At 61.6% G+C, this 17,562-nt stretch overlaps 1 protein-coding gene across 8 annotated transcripts; it reads left to right on the top strand.

The window, feature by feature from the left end:
• Positions 1-243: 243 nt before the first annotated feature.
• KCNAB2 (potassium voltage-gated channel subfamily A regulatory beta subunit 2) lies at positions 244-16,752 on the top strand. 8 transcript variants are annotated; one of them, XM_066203051.1, is made up of 17 exons: positions 244-477; positions 3,599-3,717; positions 4,092-4,133; positions 11,921-11,964; positions 12,345-12,382; positions 12,572-12,651; positions 13,119-13,163; positions 13,324-13,368; positions 13,452-13,495; positions 13,643-13,729; positions 14,013-14,057; positions 14,862-14,947; positions 15,164-15,284; positions 15,421-15,515; positions 15,700-15,820; positions 15,911-15,999; positions 16,310-16,752. In XM_066203051.1, exons 2-17 carry the CDS (start codon positions 3,641-3,643, stop codon positions 16,397-16,399), a joined length of 1,149 nt encoding a protein of 382 aa, XP_066059148.1. In that variant the 5' UTR covers positions 244-477; positions 3,599-3,640; the 3' UTR covers positions 16,400-16,752. The 8 variants fall into 8 exon arrangements, with proteins under 8 accessions (XP_066059148.1, XP_066059149.1, XP_066059150.1 ...); XM_066203052.1 differs by lacking the exon at positions 4,092-4,133; XM_066203053.1 differs by lacking the exon at positions 14,013-14,057 and having other exon boundaries at positions 250-477.
• Positions 16,753-17,562: the final 810 nt, after the last annotated feature.

Here is a 17,562-nt window from a genome sequence, read left to right on the forward strand (position 1 = left end):
TTTAAGGCAGCGATGATGCAGCTCCTGCCCAGGCTCCCCGTGGCCCCGGACGAGCCTTCCCCCGCCTGAGCTGCGCAGGGGCGGCTGGTGGCAGCCGCTCGCTCGCCCACGCGCTGCCGGTGCCGGGCTGCGGCGCCGACACGGTTAAGGCACCGGCGGGATCGGGAGCCGGCTGCAGCCACCGGCGGAGCCAAACTTGCCGAGTCAGGATGTGAGAGCGGCAGGGACGGCTCTGCAGCATCCTCGGGTGCTGTCGCATCCCGGGGCGCAGAGGGCTCGGTTTCCCCCTCTGCCAGACGCCTTTTTCCCGGGGACAGAGCGGGAATGGGGTAGGAACCGTCATCCGCTGCGTTTGCCGCCGGCTCTAGCAGCTGCTGTGCTTCCCGAGACCCGCGGAGCCCGCAGCCCAGCCGGGTTTGACTCATTGCCTTGTGCCTCCCGACCGCGCATCGCCCTCCGTCCGAGCACCGGAGACAGGTAGGTGCGGTGCTGGGTGCCGGCGGGGCCGCGGCCGTGGCTCAGCCGTGCCTGGCCGGCAGCCACGGCGCGGCAGGGAACCGGCAGTGTCACACGCCAGGGACCCGCGGGCAGCCCGGTGGACCCCGGTACTTTAGCTCTGGTGTACGTGACGGCAAAACCGGAATAATCCCGGCCGACGCGCCGCGTGTGCTTTTGGGCTGTGTCATTGACTCGGACAGCGGAGCAGCGCCGGTGCCGGCGCTTCGGCGGTCACGGGCGACCTCACGTGTCGCAGCTGAGTCCCCAGCGCTCGCCTGCCGCGTTGTCGTGATGATGGGCTGGGGAAGGCGCGGGAGCCCACCCGAGCGGCCGGAGGGGCCCGGTGGGCTGGGAGATGCTGCGCCGCAACAGAGGCTCCCGGGCCAAAGGAAGGGGCAGGGCTGCTGCTCTGCGGATCCCTGCGGCGCCGGTGCAGCCGGGGGAGGGGGGGCACGGGACCAGCACGGGGCATGAGCGCAGAGGTGACGGCAGGAGGTGGCAGGAGGTGCCGAGGCGACAGAGCAGGGCAGCGTGAGTCATTGAGCTAAAGTCACCTTCCCCGTGGCGTGGAGGGGGGCATTTGCTGCAAACACAGTGAAAAGGGGGGAGTAATATGGGGATAGGCACCTGGCGTGGGGAGATCCTCCCTGTGGCATTACCTGCATCCCTCACCTGACCTGGGCAGGATGCCAGGGTGCCCAGAGCAAGGGTCCCCCAGCTCTCTCTGCCCCAGGACCGCACCCTTGGAGGACCAGGCTCACCAGAAGCAGCAGTTTCGTCCCTACATTCGCATTAATTCCATGTCCAGTTTCGCCAGCTCATACTCTGATGGCAGCATGTCTGGCAGGCTGCAGTATGTAGTCCCCCAAGCTCCCGGGGGCTTCCCAGCCATAAACCATCCATGTCGCAGCACCCACACTCCAGTACCCCATTGTGCTGCCAGGGATAGGAATGGACCTTGGTGAGAACACAAATCATGAGGGTGTCCTTCACCTGGCTCCTTGGGTGCATCCTGCAGAAGAAAACACATTTTTTCCCTTTCAGGCCACTGCCAAAACTCCCGCAGTTGCAGACTCACAGCTGAGTTGTGCCATGAGGAAACTGGAGGTGCAGGAGCAGTCTCAGGGAAGCACCAAGCTGCTGACACAGGGGGGATTGGACTTTTGTCCGTGCCTTTGACTCAGAGAGCTCAGAGGGATGAACAGGCCCCAAAGGCTGGGACACTTTGGCTCCTCAGGGTGCAGAGCACCGACCCGTGTGCCCGTGGTCCAGCTGTGCTTGCCAGCAAAGTCCCTCTAGCACTGCCAGAGACTTGCCAGCCACTGTACTTGGTCCCCGCAGCATTGCTGAGAGGCAACAGGCAAGGGGCATCGGGTTGTGCTGAAAACTGTGGAGATCTGAGCTCCTGGCACCACAGCCCCCTGGCATACAGAATCAGCCATGCAGGAGTCCAGCATTGTGGCAGTGCAAGCAAGGAGCTGCATGGCTGTGCTGGGACACTGGGGTCCGGCTGTCCCACCCTGCAGGCGTCCCCCAGCTTCCCTCAGCTTTGTTTTGCCGCCGCTACCGAAGTGACGTTGAGCTGGCATGAGCGGGCAGGACAGTGCCCGGCCGGTGGCTGCTGCTGACCCGGCGGGGCTGCAGGCAGCTCCCCACTGCCAGGAGAGGCCGGGGGAGCTGCGGAGCCAACGGTCGCGGCACCCGGGAGAAGCCAGGGGGTCACAAGGGCTTGGGGGGCTGAGCCGGCTCCTGGTTGTAGGGCTCGGCAGGGTCCTGCTCCAGGCTCAGGTCAGTGCTGCGGGTTCAGGAGAGAGCGGTTCCTTCCTGACTGCTCGAAAATAAACACGGTTTTACTGAGGCTGCCTGGGCTCCGGCTCCAGCGCGGCTGTGGCCAAAGGAGATGCACTCCTACAGCGCTCAGGAGGAGGGCGATGGGGATCTGTGCCGGGGGCTGCAGCCCGGCCGGGAGCTGCGGTGGGCGGGTGGGCGGCTCCGCGGGGATGGACTCGGCTGCCGCAGCTGCTGCCATTGGGCTGCGTGGGCTGCAGGGGCTGCGCCGGGATGCAGGCACGCCGGGCCGGGATGCCGGAGGGATGCAGGATGCAGGAGGGATGCAGGATGCAGGCACACTATGCTGGGATGCAGGAGGGATGCGGGGTGCTGGCACACTATGCTGGGATGCAGGAGGGATCCAGGATGCAAGCATGCCCTGCTGGGATGAAGGCAGGATGCAATATGCAGGCACGCCGTGCCAGAATGCAGGATGCAGGCATACTGTGCCAGAATGCGGGAGGGGTGCAGGATGCAGGCATAATGTGCCAGGATGCAGGTGAGATGCGTGCCAGGACATGAACACACACTGTGTAAAGCCATGCTCCCAGAGCCCAGCGCAGCCGGGAGGGAGCCCGGAGATCTCTCAGTCCCCATCTGGGAAACGGAGCAGCTTGTGATCTGCAGTGTAAAGATGGCACCTCAGTGGTCTAAAGAAAGATGGGATAAATTTAAATCTCAGCCCCAGTTCTGTAAGGAAGTGTCATTGTTTTCTGTGATACTGGAAACTGCTGACAGTGTTGCAGGAGCAGGAGCACAGCTCCCAGGGAATCATGCTGGATGCCCCTGGCATGGGGACAGGGACAAGGAGGGTCAGGGATGCCTGGGGTGAGCCCTCCTTTCCCTCGGAGCTTCCTCACCCCTATGCACACAGTCACATGTGGGCTGCAGGAAAAGCCAGACTGTTTTCCTCCCCTTAGCTTGTCCCCTTCAGAGGGACCGTTGGGGACAGCTTCAGGGTTTTCAGAATGTTTCATTTTTCAGGCCCATGTTTCCTCACCATTTCCTGAGAGATCTCGTGACCCCCAGAAGTTTGGAGAGAGCAGCCACGCTGGGAAGTCAAAGGAACAGGGCTGGGGCGAGATGGTTTTGGGATCAGTGGGTCAGGGTGTGAGCCCCAGGGCCTGAGGCTGGCAGAGCTGCTGTGCCCAATGCCGCTGCCAATGCCACATGCCCATCCGGCACGAGATCTCCTGCAACAGGAAGCACCGTCATGCGCGTGCCCCAAAAAAAACTCATTTCTTCCTCTTTTCCTCTTCCCCTGTGGCAGGGGTGAGGCGGCGAGTGGCTCCGGGGAGCCCAGGCTGGCTCCATGTATCCCGAATCCACCACTGACTCCCCAGCGCGACTCTCGCTGCGGCAGACAGGCTCCCCAGGGATGATTTACAGGTAAGGGTGCAGGGCAGTGCTGGGGGGACTCTGCGGGGCTTCAAACCCAAACCTGTGGCAACCCAGAACCACCACGCCCCCTGAAACTGCCCTGATACTCCTAAACCGCCCCGGCACGCTTCATGCAAAAGCTTCCAGCGCACAATCCCTGCACAGTAGCAGCACCAGCAGCGTTTTGGGGCGCTGGTGCCTGTTACAGGCATAGGGGACACTTTCAGGATCGTGCCAGTTCCTGCTGCAGTGTCCACTGTGATGTGACCTGGGTGGGTGCCACTGACCCTTCCCACAGCCACTGACTCTGCCACTCACTCCCACTCCTCCTTTCTAACGGGGTTTGTGGCATCTTTCTTCTCTCTCCCCTTTGCTGTCGGAAGCGCAAGATACGGGAGCCCCAAGCGCCAGCTCCAGTTCTACAGGTAACCAGGCCCTTCCCCCTCCCCAAAATCCCCCCACCAAGTGGCTACGGCCCCTGCCCATGCCCAGATAATGCCGGCCCAGCACTGCCCTGCCCAGTGTGCCAAGGTCCCTCTGTGTGGAATGGGCATCACAGGTGTGGCATCGCCTCATCGCCTGCTCGCGGGTTCGGAAACGCGGTGTGGGGACCCTGGGGTGTGCCTGGGTGAGGGGGATCGTCCTCACAGCCTGTCCAGGCAGCAGAGTGTGGCCATATGGCTATGGGGGGCAGTCACTGTGGGGTGTGGGGCTCAGCTCAGCTTGTGGGGAGCGTCCCATGCCAGTATTGTGCCTGGAGAAGCCCCTGGCTTTTCCCAAGAGCAGCTCTGGGAAACCAGCCAGCTGCTCCGCGGCTGCTGCTATTAGGAGCAGTCTCATTAAGTGGTACAGGAGGCAACAATCGCCCCCATCACCCTTTTACCGTCTGAAGCGAGGGCGGCACTTCCCCACACACTCTGCCAGCAGCTGCTTCAGCGCTCCCAGGGCCACAGCAGCCCGGTGGTGTGGTACTGGGTCTGGCCTGGCTGCTGTAGGGTGGGGGACCAGGGCTGCCCCTTGACAGAGCCATGGCCTCCCCCACTCCATCCCACACATGACGGGAGGAGACCAGCTGGCAATGGGATAGCTCAGTGGTACTGACAGTGTCCATCCCAGTGCTGCCACCAGCACTGGTGAGCCCCGGCTATGGGCAAGTTTTGGCTGCCAAGCTGCCCTGAACCACCGGACACATCTAGTGCAAAAGGCTCCCAAGGCCAAGAAGCAGGAGCTTGTTCGTGGACTTCCTTCAGGCAGCAGCCACCTGTGTTCATCACCCGGTTCCGTTTCGGGGCTCCCTCCTGGGGGAGGCTGCCTTTCAGTCCTGGCACAGCCCAGCTCTGACTCCACTGCCGCGGGGACCACAGGAGGGCTGTGTCTGCCACAGGGCACCGTCTCTGCTTCCTGATGGCCCCAGTGTCCAGCTGTCCCCACCGCCCTGTGTGCTGGTGACGGGGGACCTGTCACCGCAGGGCAAGGGGCGGGGGTGCCAGCGTTGATAAAGCAGCGGCACATCCCCGGGCTTTTAGTGAGGCGCCATGAATAATTTAACTCCCCTTTGCAAGGAAGAAAATCCCCTAATAGGGCTAATGGAGCGCGGCGAGAAGCCGGTCGCTGGGGGCCCGGCGCAGCCGCCAAGTGCTTTGGACGCCAAGCTCCGACACTCCCCTAATGCAAAACAACGCAGCCACCGAGGCTTTTATATCTGCCCCGGGGCAGCCCAGCCTCTCAGAGCTGCGCTGCTGCTGAGCAACTTCCCCGGCGCGGTGAGTCGGGGCCGGCAGCGCGGGCGGCGAGCGGGGCTGGGCATGTTGGGCAGTGAGCGGGGACGGGCAGCGCCATGGGGCAGCCGCTGCGGGCAGCAGGGAAGATTTTCCGTGCAGGGTGACTTGGGATTTGATGGCTTAGGGTGGTTTTCTTTCGGAGTTTGGGGTCTTCCTGGCTTTAGGCAGGCTGGTGGCTGCTAATTTCCCAGCTTGGCAAGCCAGGCTGGCCAGACATCTCTCCCGGCAGCTGCCTTGCCTGTCACCCACTTGTTGTGCCCCTGTCGCTGCTAACGGTGCTGTTATCCCGCAGAGCCTGCACTCTGTCCCCATCCCTGCTCCTTCCTTGAAAAACAGCCTCTCCCACTTGGGCACCACACTGCTTATCCTGGGCAGATCCTGCAGCCCTGCTGCCACTCATCCCTGGAGCGCTGGGATTTCTGCTATCAAATGGCCATGAATGCACCCGCCATCTTCATGCTGTCTCAGCCATCCAGTTCTGTTGTGCCAAAAACCAGGGAAGTGTCAAAATAGGGCTGCCGATGGATTCCCATCTCATTCCTCATAGCAGCCCAGATCAAACCCCCAGCTCTGCTTCCTGCAGCCATTTCACTGCTGTAGAACAGCAGTGCAGTCAGCTCAGGTTTCTCCTTGCTTCTGTCAGGTGAGGGGATCCTACCAGGGCAAGGAGATCCCACCAGGTGCCTGTACCCAGCAGGACCCACCAGAACTGCCCTAATTAAAGCTACCAGCCACAGAGAAGGGCTGGTGCTGGAGGCGCCGGGTCCAGTCTCCAGCTTTGAGGTGTAGCAGGAAGAGGCTGATGACCAGGATTCAGTTTGGCTTTGCCACAACAGAGGGAAAGGTTTCCTTCCCATGTCTCCCAGCTTTCCCAAGGCCTTGCTACAGAGCAAGAGGAGCACGGAGTGGTCTCTGGCAGCACGAGATGTCAAAGGAGATCCCCAGGGTTTTGGTCATACCTGGCTAGCTGCTGCTCCATCTCCTCTGGGTTTCATTCTCCTTTCTTCTGGAGGTCACATCTCAATGGCAGAGAGCACTTAACTTTTGGCTTCTGCAGCTGTCAACTTGAGCTTCACAGGGAAAGAAAAAACCACCAGTGGGAGCCTGGCTGGAGCCTGATGCTGGTGTAGATCTGTCACAGTACATCCCCAGTGGCCACTCCGGCACCAACAGCACAGTTTTGGCCCCAGTCCCTGCTCCCTGCAGACGCTGAAAACAAGGGAAGTTGCAGAGAGAGGCACAGAAATCTATGCCAGTGCCACTGCCAGTGAGGTCCCAGCCGTGGAGACAGCAAGGACTCGGGTGTGTGAGGAGCCCACCCTGCGGCAGGCTATTTTCAGCAGCCACACCGGCTGGGAGGTCGCTGCCGCGGTGGTGGGGAAGGTGTTGGCTGGTGGCGCACATTGCGGCAGCGTGACGCAGGCACAGTGAGCACCCAGTGCCCACAGACCCTCTGCCGATGTCCACCCTTCCCAAGGAGCCCCATGGGGATCCCTTTCCCATCCCGATTTTCCTTGCCCACTGGCACACAGTGCGAGATTCTCACTGGCAGTACTTGTGCCACTGCTCACCACGCCTTGGCTAGGTCCTGGGACCTATTGTGTCCCTTGTAGGGATGCAAACCAGTGCAGCCCAGACAGTGCAGGCTGGAAGCCAGCACAGCTGGGCCACGGCCCACACTGCTGCATCGTGGCTTGGGGCAGCTGTGGCAGGCACCACTGCAGCCTCAGACACAGACTGTGCCGCATCCCTGTCCTGCTGCTTCTCCTGTTGTGCTTCAGCTCCCACGCCAAGGCTTTGCTCTGCTGAAGAGACTGGCTTTGCTAGGATCCCTACATGTCCTGGCACAGGCAGGTGCCACCACTCTGTCATGGCAATGCGGGCAGGGCTGTGCCCCGAATGGCGAGGGAGCCCATGTTGTGCTTTCCCAGCTCTCTCCGTAGCACCACAGAGTGTTTGGTGGCGCGGCTGGTCAGCAGAGCCCACGTTCAGGTGGCAGGATGCTCTCCATGACCTACAGTGAGAGCCTGCGCAGCGTGGCTAGCCGGCCCAGCCCCGAGTGGGGGCTGCCCCCAGCCCCCCGGGCGGCCGACGGGCTGGAGCTGCGGCGGCTGCGGGACGTGCGGGCGGCGGCGCGGGTGAAGACTCTGGAGGAGTTCCTGCGGATGCACGGGCTCTCCCTGGCCGACAGTACCGCCCGCACCACTGGCATGAGGTACAGGTAAGGCAGCGCCGCGAGGGCGGCGAGGGCCGAGGTGACGGGATGACACAGGGGACACTGCTTGGTGCTGGTTTGACACCTTGTCAGGGGAACGGCTCTCACCTAAGCTCACCTCGGCTCCCCTGTGCTGTGCCGAGGCTGGGAGGAGCCGATGCCCTTGGCACGGCCTGCGCCGGAGAGGCGGCAGCCGATCAGCGCCGTTAGCACTTTCCTACTTGGCGATCTTTGAGCTTCTCACTTGACATTCCTGTTTGCTGTTTGGGCATTTGCAGATGCAAACGCCCTCTGAGCTTTAAAGATTAGGCACCTGGAGCAAACAGCCACCGAAGAGCTGTTTCTGCCTCAGAGGTGTAAATCTCCATCTGGTACGGGTACCTCTCTGCCTGACGGGTGTGCGTCTCCTCCTGACTGATGGGTGTGCATCACAGCACGGGTACATCATTAATTTTGCATGTGGGTCCTGGTGCAAGGTGTATCAGGATTTCAGCCAATGTCCTTGTCAGGAGGACACTCCAGGCAGATCCCTCCCCACTCTCCCCTGGCATTGCAGGTGGAGCAATGAGGGCAGGGCCCAGCACCCCCAGTAACCCATTTCAGGTTTTGGGGGGCTGAGGACAATGTTCTCCAGTGACAATACAGGAGTGCCCCTTGTCCCCCACTGCAGCAAAGCCCCCGGGAGCTGGCAGCTCTGCCAGCTCCTGCCATGCTGCACTGTGCCGTGCCGCGCCGCAGGTCAGGTTCCCCTCCGCTCACAATGACCGCGATAACATTTACACAGTGGCAAGAGCCCATCTAATATTCATGGAGACATTATTTATTGATGGGAGCAGCTGGCACAGACACCCCAAAGGTGCTCCTTCTTTGGGCATGTCCCCACTGCCACCAAAATTTGTGGGGTTTCTCATCCTCTTGGGGCTGACAAGTGCTGCCAGGTCACCCCCGCACTGGAGCCGGCGCTGGCGCTGGTGCTGGCACTGGTGCTGGCAGGATTACCAGCTAAGGAGCTTTGCGAGAGAGGGAAGCGGAGGAGATTACAAGATTTTTCATTAGGTTTGGGGCAAATGTGCATAATTTCCTGCAAGCCCCGTCGCTGCATTTTGCTCCATCCTGAGGAGCACGGCAGGTGCTGGCAGCCGGCACGTGGCCCTGGCTGCAGGACGGTGCTGTAGTGCGTTGACTTGTGTCCCTGCTTCGGCAGGAGGTGCTAGGCTGGAATTCACCTCATTCGACTTCGCTTGCACTGGGAAAAATAGGGGGAATGTGCTGCTGGGGCTCTGGCCCCGAGGGCGACAACTTCGGCAAACAGCTGAGCTCTGCCGCGGGAGAGCCATCAGCATCGCCGCCTCCTGCGCTTGTCGCCCAGCCGTGGGGTCGGCGGTGCACACGCGTTGCTGCCAGAGGGCTTGGTTTCGGACTCGCGCAGAGGAATCTGCTGCTGTGCGTGGCCGGAGGGAGGCAAGGAAGGACCTCTTCGCTCCGCAGCCTCAGCCCTTGCTGTGCTCCAAACCGGAGCTGAGGCAGCAGCCGTACCCGCGGGGGGATGCCCAGCAGGGCGCAGGGGATTCCTGCCCCGCCACGGCCACTCCGGAGGGTACCGGCAGCGGCTCTGCCCCTCCTGCCCCCACCTGCCCGCGTGCCGCTCGCTCCCTTCCTGAGCTCATCAAATATTGAGGGCAGGAGGGCTGACGGGAGCGCTCCGCGCCCGCCGCCTCGCAGCCCCCCGCCGTCACGTTGGCGGCGCGCGGGAGGAGCTCCCCGCCTCGCCCGGGGCGCCGGCTAAATTTAGGCAGCTGGCGCTGCTGCCCGCCGGAGCAGCATGCAGGTCTCCTTTGTGTGCTCCGAGCACAGCATCAAGAGCCGGAGCGCGGAGGACCGGCTGAACCGACAGAATGCCGGCAGCCCCAGCCTCGGCACCCGCGGCAAGTTCCGCGCGGTGGCCATGGTGGCCCGCAGCCTGGGGCAGCTCTCGGTGCAGAATGCCCCTTCCTCCAGTGACTCCAGCGTCAAGCAGCCGGGGATGAAATACCGGTAGGAAGCGGGCACTCCTCGGGCTTTCCCTTTTCCTCACTTCGATCGGGGCGGCGAGGGGGTACTGGGGGACAGGGGCCCCGCACTGCCCTTATCTCCGGTTCGCGTCCAGCTCTGTCGGTTTCTCGTTGCTAAAAGTGCTGACCGTGCGCCTCCGTGCTCTTCCTCGCTGTTTGCTCCCGTCCCCTCAGGGCAGCTTTGATTCAGCCGCGCGTAAAATGTTTAGGATGGGGGAGAGAAGGGACCCTAAAATTCAGGGTAGGATTAGTAGCATCCTCAGTGTCTGCCAAGCCGGGCTGGCTGCTGAGCCGGGGGGGTCTGGGAATCACGGTAGCATTAATCCGGGCTGCCATGGCATCCTTATCCTTTCGGGGCTGCCGGAGACTCAGTGCCCTGCGAAGCGAGTGCAGAGCCATAAGCGGCTCTGACTGCCCATGGTGGTTCTGGAAATGGGGTGGTGTGTGCATGTGGGGCCCCCCCGACCAGCACCCACAGGGCTCACACACCCCATGTCCTGGCTCTGGGGCAGAGCACTGAGGGCTTCCCCCATTAAGGCTGAGTGTGCACCCGGGCATGCACCCAGATGAGTGTGGACCCCAGCAGAGGGTAGGGCCCCCCCCAGATCAGCCTGCACGCCATGGTCCAGCTGCCAGCGGCCGCGTGCCTCTGCTGCAGCCCAGATGTGCCAGCATTAGGCAACAAAGTGTGTCAGGCCAGCAGAGCGCTGGGGTGAGCCTGGCCATCACCCACCAGTGTTGTCCAAATCAGCCAAATCCCTTACCCAGGCACTGGGGAGGGGGCTGGTCCAGTTCCGTCCAGCTCTCAAACACCAAACCCTTGCAGTGGTAACAGCAGTACTGGGGCAATGTGCGGTGGCATCCTCAGGGCTCAGTGGTCCTGCCCCACGGTCATGTCCTCATCCAGAGGAGGAGCATACCAGTAACACCCTCTCCCAGACAATGGGTGGTCAGCTCAGGAGTCCCCACTAGTAGCTGCTGGAGGGACAGTGGCACAAGGGGATGCTCCAAACAAGTGGATGGGATAGGAAGGCCATGTAGCACAGTGTGAGGAAGTGTTTGGCCTTCCCGAGGTCTGCCAGTATCTTTATTGGGCAGCCTGTCAACACACTCTCGGCTGGGAAGCCGGGAGCAGCAATGGCCACCTGCCCAGGGGAACCCCAGCAATGCTCTTGGAATGTCCAGGATGAGGCAGGTGCTCTCCACTCCACATGGCAATGCCCCATCATGGGGGCTTGAGCCTCCGCTGGCCCACGGCCATGACCTTTCCCCACCGCAAAATGCTCTAAAAACACCGCGGGACGGGGAGTGCCAGCGTCTCCAGATGCTGGGCAATAACATGGCAGCACAGAGGGATGCTGCCCTGACTCAGTGCAGCCCACGGTCACCCGTGGCCGGCCTGCAGCCACTCCCTGCCCGGCTGCCGGTGCCCGTGTCGGCGGTGCCGGCGGTGGCGGTGCCTCCGGTTGCTATGCGACACCCGCGCGGGCGAGCTGCCGCGGCTCACCTACACTTTATTTATTTTAACGCTCATTTCTTGAGCCTTTGTCATTTTTAACAAGTAACTGGCTCTCCATCACCACGGCGAAGGCGTCTGCCAGCCTGGCCCCCTTCCCGAAAGCTGTTCTCCAGTTCCTTGTGCCGGTCAAATTTTCTGGGGTGCTTCATTTCTCCAGGATGTTGCTCCATGCCCGAGCACCCTCACCTGGTGCAAGCCCTATGCTTCTCTGTGCGATGCAGAGAACAGGCACAACTCATGCCATGTATGGGATGTTTCAGACCTGACCACCAGCATGCAGGCTCCTCTTCCTCCAGTCTCATTTCCCAGTGCCAGCAACACTCTCAGGGCAGCCAGACACCCCAGCCTCATCACGGGGAGCTGCTTTAACGAGGTCACTGCTCTCCCAATAGCCCTGCCGGGCATGGCATCACTGCGCAGGTGCAGGCAGTGCCACTACCAAGCTGTGGGATGCCCAGCCTGGGATGGCTTGTTAATCCGTTGAGAAGGGACTCTCATTGTGGAACCATCCCAGGTGAGGATGGGGACCAGGGGCCACCACCACACCTCCCAGACCTCACTCCCGGTGTGTTTGGTGGCATGTAAGATGCATGAGACAGCGTTTTGGGGCTTTCTGGCACCTTTCCTAATGGTCTCTGTCTTCCAGGAACCTCGGGAAGTCTGGGCTGCGTGTGTCCTGCCTGGGTCTGGGTAAGTGCCAGGGTTTGCCACAGCCCCTCGGCATCCCCTCAGTTCCACAGCAGCTGCCGGCACTCGTCGGCACTCCCCGGCCAGGGCAGCACTCGTTTGCCCCGGCAATGTTTGCAAAGGGAAGGAAAGGGTTTTCCTCAGCCCTGCGGCTGTTTTGAGTCACGGCCCAGAAATTGTCAAATTATTTTCTCTTTTTATGACGTGATAGGAAGCGACTGGGCCATGCTGGGAGCACCACAGTGCACGCAGCAGGGCCAGCTGTGGCCACCACGTGCCGGGGCCGTGCTGAGGGACCCAGGGTGGGTGGCTGGGGGCTTGAGGTGGCGGCACTCGTTGTTCACCACATTCACCATGCGCACACCTCTCTCTCTCCCCTGCAGGAACATGGGTGACTTTCGGAGGGCAGATCACAGATGAGGTAAGGTTGCACCCCTTCACCCAGTCCCTCCCCAGCCTTTCCTTGGTGAGTGGGGAGGGGATGGGGCCAGCACAGCCGTGGCTGTGGCCTGGGTGCATGAGACACTTGGGAGCTCACCAGCGCTGTGCGCACGCGCCCGTGTGCCGGCTCTCGGCCACCCCCTTCACCGACCCTGCTCTCTCCTCGCAGATGGCGGAGCAGCTGATGACTTTAGCTTATGACAACGGCATTAATCTCTTCGACACGGCAGAAGTCTACGCTGCTGGCAAGTAGGTACCCTGCTTTGGCATCACCACAGGGGTCTCACCCTACACCCTAACTCCCACCAAATCACAGTGGCACTGGGAATCTCCCCGGTTTGCCAGCTGCAAAGCAGCTTCTGGTATGGAGCTCTAAGCTCTTGCTCATGGGAGCATTCGTGGTTCCAGCAGTCCCATGCTTTCCGTGGTGGCCTGTATCATGCAGGTGTAGCTGTGCACCCTCGCAGCACAGCTGTACCCAGGGCATACTGGCCCACAGCATTGGCATGTGCCTATGTATTCACTTAAAATTAGCAAGCTCATGCACTGGGGGAAGCTCGGCTCTGGATGCTGCAGCCAAGGGGCAAACAGTGTCCCCACAGCCACTGCATTTGCATCTTATTCTCTCGGGGTCTGGGGCCATCCCTGCTGGCTGCCACCACTCCCCATGGCCGCAGCTGCCAGGTGCCAATGGCTGATGTCCCCTTCCCTTGTAGGGCCGAGGTGGTGCTGGGAAACATCATCAAGAAGAAAGGATGGAGGTAAGCCAGACACCATCCCTATTTGGCAAAACCATTGCCACAGTCCCGGTGGGCTGGGGAAAGCCAGTAGAGCTGCCTTGGGCAGGAGTGTGCCATCCCAGGCAGGGTGCACGGGGCTTTGCAGGTGCCACCACCAGTGATTCTCTCTTTCTCCCTGCAGACGGTCCAGCCTGGTCATCACCACCAAAATCTTCTGGGGAGGAAAGTAGGTAACACCTGCCCTCCAGCAGAGCAGCTGGTACAGGTCAGGCTCACATCCCAGGCTTTCACCCACCTTTCCTTTTCCAGGGCCGAGACAGAGAGGGGCCTGTCCCGAAAACACATCATAGAAGGTAGGGGTAGCGATGAGGGTGCTCACCAGGTGCTGCCAGCCCCAGTGCCAGGCTGTGCCTCACTGGCACATGTCATGCCAGGCATGTGTGCCTCACATGCTGGCAGCATGGGGCTCAGCACGCCTGACAGCCCCACCCATGCTGCAGGTCTGAAGGCATCGCTGGAGCGGCTGCAGCTGGAGTACGTGGACGTGGTGTTCGCCAACCGCCCCGACCCCAACACGCCGATGGAAGGTGGGTGTGCGCTGCGGTGCCGTGCTCCTCCCTGCTGCCTTTCATCGCTGTCGCGGTTGGTTTGCGCCAGGCTTGTGTTTCAAGGGCATTTTCCCTCCCGAGCAGAATCCGCTCCTCCGCCACCACGAGCGGCCCATGCCACAGTCACACTTCTGCCGCCCCCTGCCCGGCGCCAGGATCCTCTCGGGCCATGGTGGGGTGGGTTGGCAGTGCAGTGGCAGGTCACTGCACCCGTCCCAGCAGCAGTGACTCCACTTTCTCTAAATCTCTCTTTTATCACCAGGGGACCCATTTAGTTCCTCCAAGTCCAGGACTTTCATCGTAGAAGGTATTCCCTGCCCGCACTCTGCCCGCCAGCCGCTGCCTGTCCCAGCAGTGTTTCCTGGGACAGAGCCCCCACTCCTCTGTGATCCCCCATCCTTGTTCCCCCTCTCAAGCAAACCCCGCCATGAGATGCAGAGGCAGCACAACACAGACACCCCCCTCGCCTTTCAGACTGTACTGCAGTTTAAAGGACAAAAAGCAGAGAGGCTCCCACCCCCCAGGGTCCTGCCATGGGGTGCCCTTGGCACATGCCAGGGTCCCTCCCCGCTGGGGCAGCTATGAGCATGCTGGGGTGTGTGCCCCAGTGCCAGCCGGGCGAGCCTCATGCCCCTTGCCCTCCCCGCTGCCCGCCTTTGGCTGCAGGAGCACGCCTTGGCTTGGCCCCAGCCTGCATGGCTCAGGGCTGGCTCCCCCCAAGACTCCTGAGTGGCTCACACAGGGTTCAGGCTTCCCTCTGTGGGTCTCTGTGTGTGGGCAACGCATCAGTCCCTCCCCCTGCAGCAGTGCCAGTGCTGGTAACCCCACAGGGCATGGGACCACTGGCAGAAGCCTCAGGCTGCTCTCCATGCAGGGAGAGCCCGGCACGGTGTGAGCATGTCAGGTCGGCTGTGGTCCCTGGCACATCCTGAGTGGCTGCTCCCTCTGTCCCCATCCTGCTCTTCTGAAAGCATCCCCTGGACACCACCCAGCTCCCACCGCAGCATTGGGCAGTGGGATGCTCGCAAGCCATCAGCGCAGTGCGAGCCCCCTTCTGCCAGTGCAGCCCCTGCTAAACCCCACCTGCCACTCTCTCCTTCCCTCCCGGCAGAGACAGTGCGAGCCATGACCCATGTCATCAACCAGGGGATGGCCATGTACTGGGGGACCTCGCGCTGGAGCTCCATGGAGATCATGGTAGGGGCCCAGGGGACCGGGGCGGCTGCAGCGGAGCAGCCCCAGCGATGCTGCTGACGTTGATTCAATTAGACAGCAGCTGTTGGGAGCCAAGCGTGTGCAGATGCACTTAAGCCTTAATTATTTTTCGGGGCGGCCGCTCAGGACTTGGCTGGGGGGTTCAGCAGGGGGCTCGGGGGGAGCGGCGGGGCACTGAGGGTCCTGGCTCTTCTGCAGGAGGCGTACTCGGTGGCCCGGCAGTTCAACCTGATTCCACCGATCTGCGAGCAGGCCGAGTACCACATGTTCCAGCGGGAAAAGGTGGAGGTGCAGCTCCCTGAGCTCTTCCACAAGATAGGTATGACAGTGGGCATTCTTCCCCAGCCCCCCAAAGCACTTTCCTCCCCAAGCCCAGCGCTGCTGAGGCCAGGCTTCACAGCCCGTGGGGGAGCTGGAAGCAGCAGTGTCATCCCCCTGTTCTACTCTGTCCCCAGGTGTTGGAGCCATGACCTGGTCCCCACTGGCCTGTGGCATCGTCTCGGGGAAGTATGATGGGGGCATCCCCCCCTACTCCCGTGCCTCACTGAAGGTGAGCTGCAGCAGAGCTGGAACGGCACATGGGGATGGACAGAGCTGGGGGAGCAGGGCCAGGGGCCTTGCAAAGTCCCTATGGGAACAGGAACTCCAGGAGCCACGACCCAGGGAGTCTGGGGATGCCCTGCCTGTGCAAGGTGCACCCTGATCCTACCACAACACCCCTTCCCGCTCCCCAGGGATACCAGTGGCTGAAGGACAAGATCCTGAGTGAAGAGGGCCGGCGGCAGCAGGCAAAGCTGAAGGAGCTGCAGGCCATTGCTGAGCGCCTGGGCTGCACCCTGCCCCAGCTCGCCATCGGTAAGAGGATGGGGGACAGTGGGTGACAGCTGGGGGTGACACCAGGGGTATCTGGGCCATGCTGAAGCTCTGTTTTCCCTCCTGTCCCAGCCTGGTGCCTGCGCAACGAGGGCGTCAGCTCCGTCTTACTGGGGGCCTCCAATGCCGACCAGCTGATGGAGAATATTGGAGCAATACAGGTCAGTGCTCCCAGCAGGAGCAACATTTGCCCACAGCACTCATTGCTGTGCTGCACTGTGCGGGGAAAGAGGGTTGCAAACGCGGCTCCATGACAGGTTTTGCTTGTCATGAAGGCGAGAAGCAGAGACGAGAGGCTTTGCTGGGCTGAGGGGGCAGGGTCGGGCCTGACTCAGGCTCTCCCTAACTGGGTCACCCAGCCGGCAAGCTGGGGCTTGTGGCACGAACGTGGTGGGGTGGAGGCGGTGAGCATCTTCCCGCGCTCACCAGGGTCACAATCCCAACTCCCAGCGTTGCCCCCATCCCCCGCAGGTCCTTCCAAAGCTGTCGTCTTCCATCGTCCACGAGATCGATAGCATCCTGGGCAACAAACCATACAGCAAGAAGGACTACAGATCCTAAGCGCGCCCGAGCACGCCGCCCGCCGCGCAGCCCTCGCCGCCCGTTCGCTTGCTTACGCTTTGTTGGAGCAAAGTGGAGAGTGTGGATTGCACCGCGAGCGCCGAGAGCCAGCGCTCCCGCCCGCGCTGCCCCGGACATGGCGCCGCAGCCGCCCGGCCCGGCTCTGCGGCGCAGGGACGGCCGGCGGGAGGCGAGCCCCGAGCTGCCCGGCCGCGCTGCCCGCAGCCGGAGCCGCCGCGGGGACCCGTTGCATGCGTGGCTCCTCTGCCTCCGCGTTGCCGGAGGCGGCGGGCGCGGGGTGCACGCGGGTGCTGTACGCCCACGAGGCCGACAACACGAAGCTGTTCCCCAGCCTCCGCCCGGCCCTCGCCTCTGCCCTGCGCCGCCGGCACCACCAGCACGGCACCGGCACCGTGCGGCTGCGGCTCCCGGCGAGCGCCTGCTCCCGGGGAAAGGGGTGGGTGGGATGGTGACAGGGAGGGAGTTGTCTGCGGGAAGAGCCCGGGGTGCTCCTGCCGAGCACGGGGCAGGGCTCTGCTGCGGGCAGGGGCCGGGCTGGGGGAGTGTGTGTGGGCAAGTGTGCAAGTGTCTGTGTGCATGGACACACGCGGAGACGCAGGGACATACAGACGTGCGGGGACATCCAGACGTGTGGATTTGCAGACAGCAGCTGTGGAGGTGAACGCAGCCCACACACGCCTTCAGCTGTATCTGCACAAAGCTACTGAAAGCTATTGAAAGCCTCTACACATGCACCCACATACACCCATTACAGGGGTGTCTACAGACACAAACACACACACAGAGTCATACATGGACAGATGTAGATACAGATGTAGATCTACCACCACCTCTGTTCCTCACATCAGTCTCAGAGAGATCAATACCTATTTACATATATAGATACCTGTATGTAGATGTGTACATACCTCTGAAAATTACATATATAAGGTATATACACACATATGTAGACATGTGTGTGTTTGTGTATATACAGACATACATGGTTCTGTGTATTGAGCCATATATGTAATATATAGATCTGTACATATCCATGTAAATATATTGCTATAGCAGCATCCATGTTTGTATGGATATATGCACACATGAAAATTACTGATATGTACTTAAATGTGTGTATATGCAGATAGCTGTGTATATAC

The sequence above is a fragment of the Chamaea fasciata genome, unplaced genomic scaffold (genome assembly GCF_029207755.1).
Source record: "Chamaea fasciata isolate MVZ Bird 193981 ecotype frontalis unplaced genomic scaffold, bChaFas1.0.hap1 SCAF_23, whole genome shotgun sequence".
Taxonomy (NCBI): Eukaryota; Metazoa; Chordata; class Aves; order Passeriformes; family Sylviidae; genus Chamaea; species Chamaea fasciata.

Excerpts from the sequence above, each read along its gene's own strand:
- KCNAB2 (XM_066203047.1), top strand. The coding sequence starts at position 7,490 with ATGCTCTCCATGACCTACAGTGAGAGCCTGCGCAGCGTGGCTAGCCGG. Across the intron at positions 13,369-13,451 it reads AAAATCTTCTGGGGAGGAAA|GGCCGAGACAGAGAGGGGCC; the intron begins GTAGGTAACACC and ends TTCCTTTTCCAG. Across the intron at positions 14,058-14,861 it reads CAGGACTTTCATCGTAGAAG|AGACAGTGCGAGCCATGACC; the intron begins GTATTCCCTGCC and ends CCCTCCCGGCAG.